At 54.8% G+C, this 524-nt stretch overlaps 1 protein-coding gene across 1 annotated transcript; it reads right to left on the bottom strand.

Annotated features, from left to right (window-relative positions):
- Positions 1-26: 26 nt before the first annotated feature.
- On the bottom strand, positions 27-519 carry LOC104529812 (homeobox protein Hox-B5-like; the record flags this gene model as incomplete). The annotated part of the gene is made up of 1 exon (XM_010174219.1): positions 27-519. A coding segment is annotated over one exon (493 nt), but the record flags the coding sequence as incomplete, so codon positions are not given.
- Positions 520-524: the final 5 nt, after the last annotated feature.

Raw genomic sequence — 524 nt, 5'->3', positions numbered from 1 at the left:
AAAAAAAAAAAAAGAAGTAGCTGTACCATGGCTAATGTGAAGTTTCCTCATCCAAGGGAATATCTGAGGTGCCTGCCCTTCTGTTGCTGCGGTGGAGGTTGCGATGGGCTCTGCCTGCGCTCGGGGGATGCTGCTGCTGCTGCTGCTGCTTAGTGGAGTGCCCTCGTCGGCTCCCGAGGACGCGCTGGTCTCGTCTAGTTCTGTGAAATTAGTGTTGGTGGTGGTAGTGGTGGTGGTGATGCTGGCAGAAGTAGCTTGTTCGGAAGGGGACGGGGTGGGTTTGCCTCCATGGCTCTCGCTGTTGGAGCAGGGAAGGGAGTCGGGAGAAGATAAGGAGCAGCTAGACGTCTGTCTAAACCTGCTCTCCTGAGCTGGAGATGGGAAACCGCGGGAGCTCTCCCCCACAGCCCCAAAGTGACTAGAGGAGGCTGAGCGGTTGATGCTAAGGTCCATCCCATTGTAGTTGTAGCCATAAGAGCTGGAATGCATGGTGCTTGAATCTCTGTAAGAACCGTTCATGGAAC

This window comes from Antrostomus carolinensis, unplaced genomic scaffold (genome assembly GCF_000700745.2).
Source record: "Antrostomus carolinensis isolate BGI_N321 unplaced genomic scaffold, ASM70074v2 scaffold43248, whole genome shotgun sequence".
Lineage (NCBI taxonomy): Eukaryota > Metazoa > Chordata > Aves > Caprimulgiformes > Caprimulgidae > Antrostomus > Antrostomus carolinensis.
Note: the sequence above shows the minus strand (reverse complement) of the source record. Positions and strands in the feature narration are given on the sequence as shown.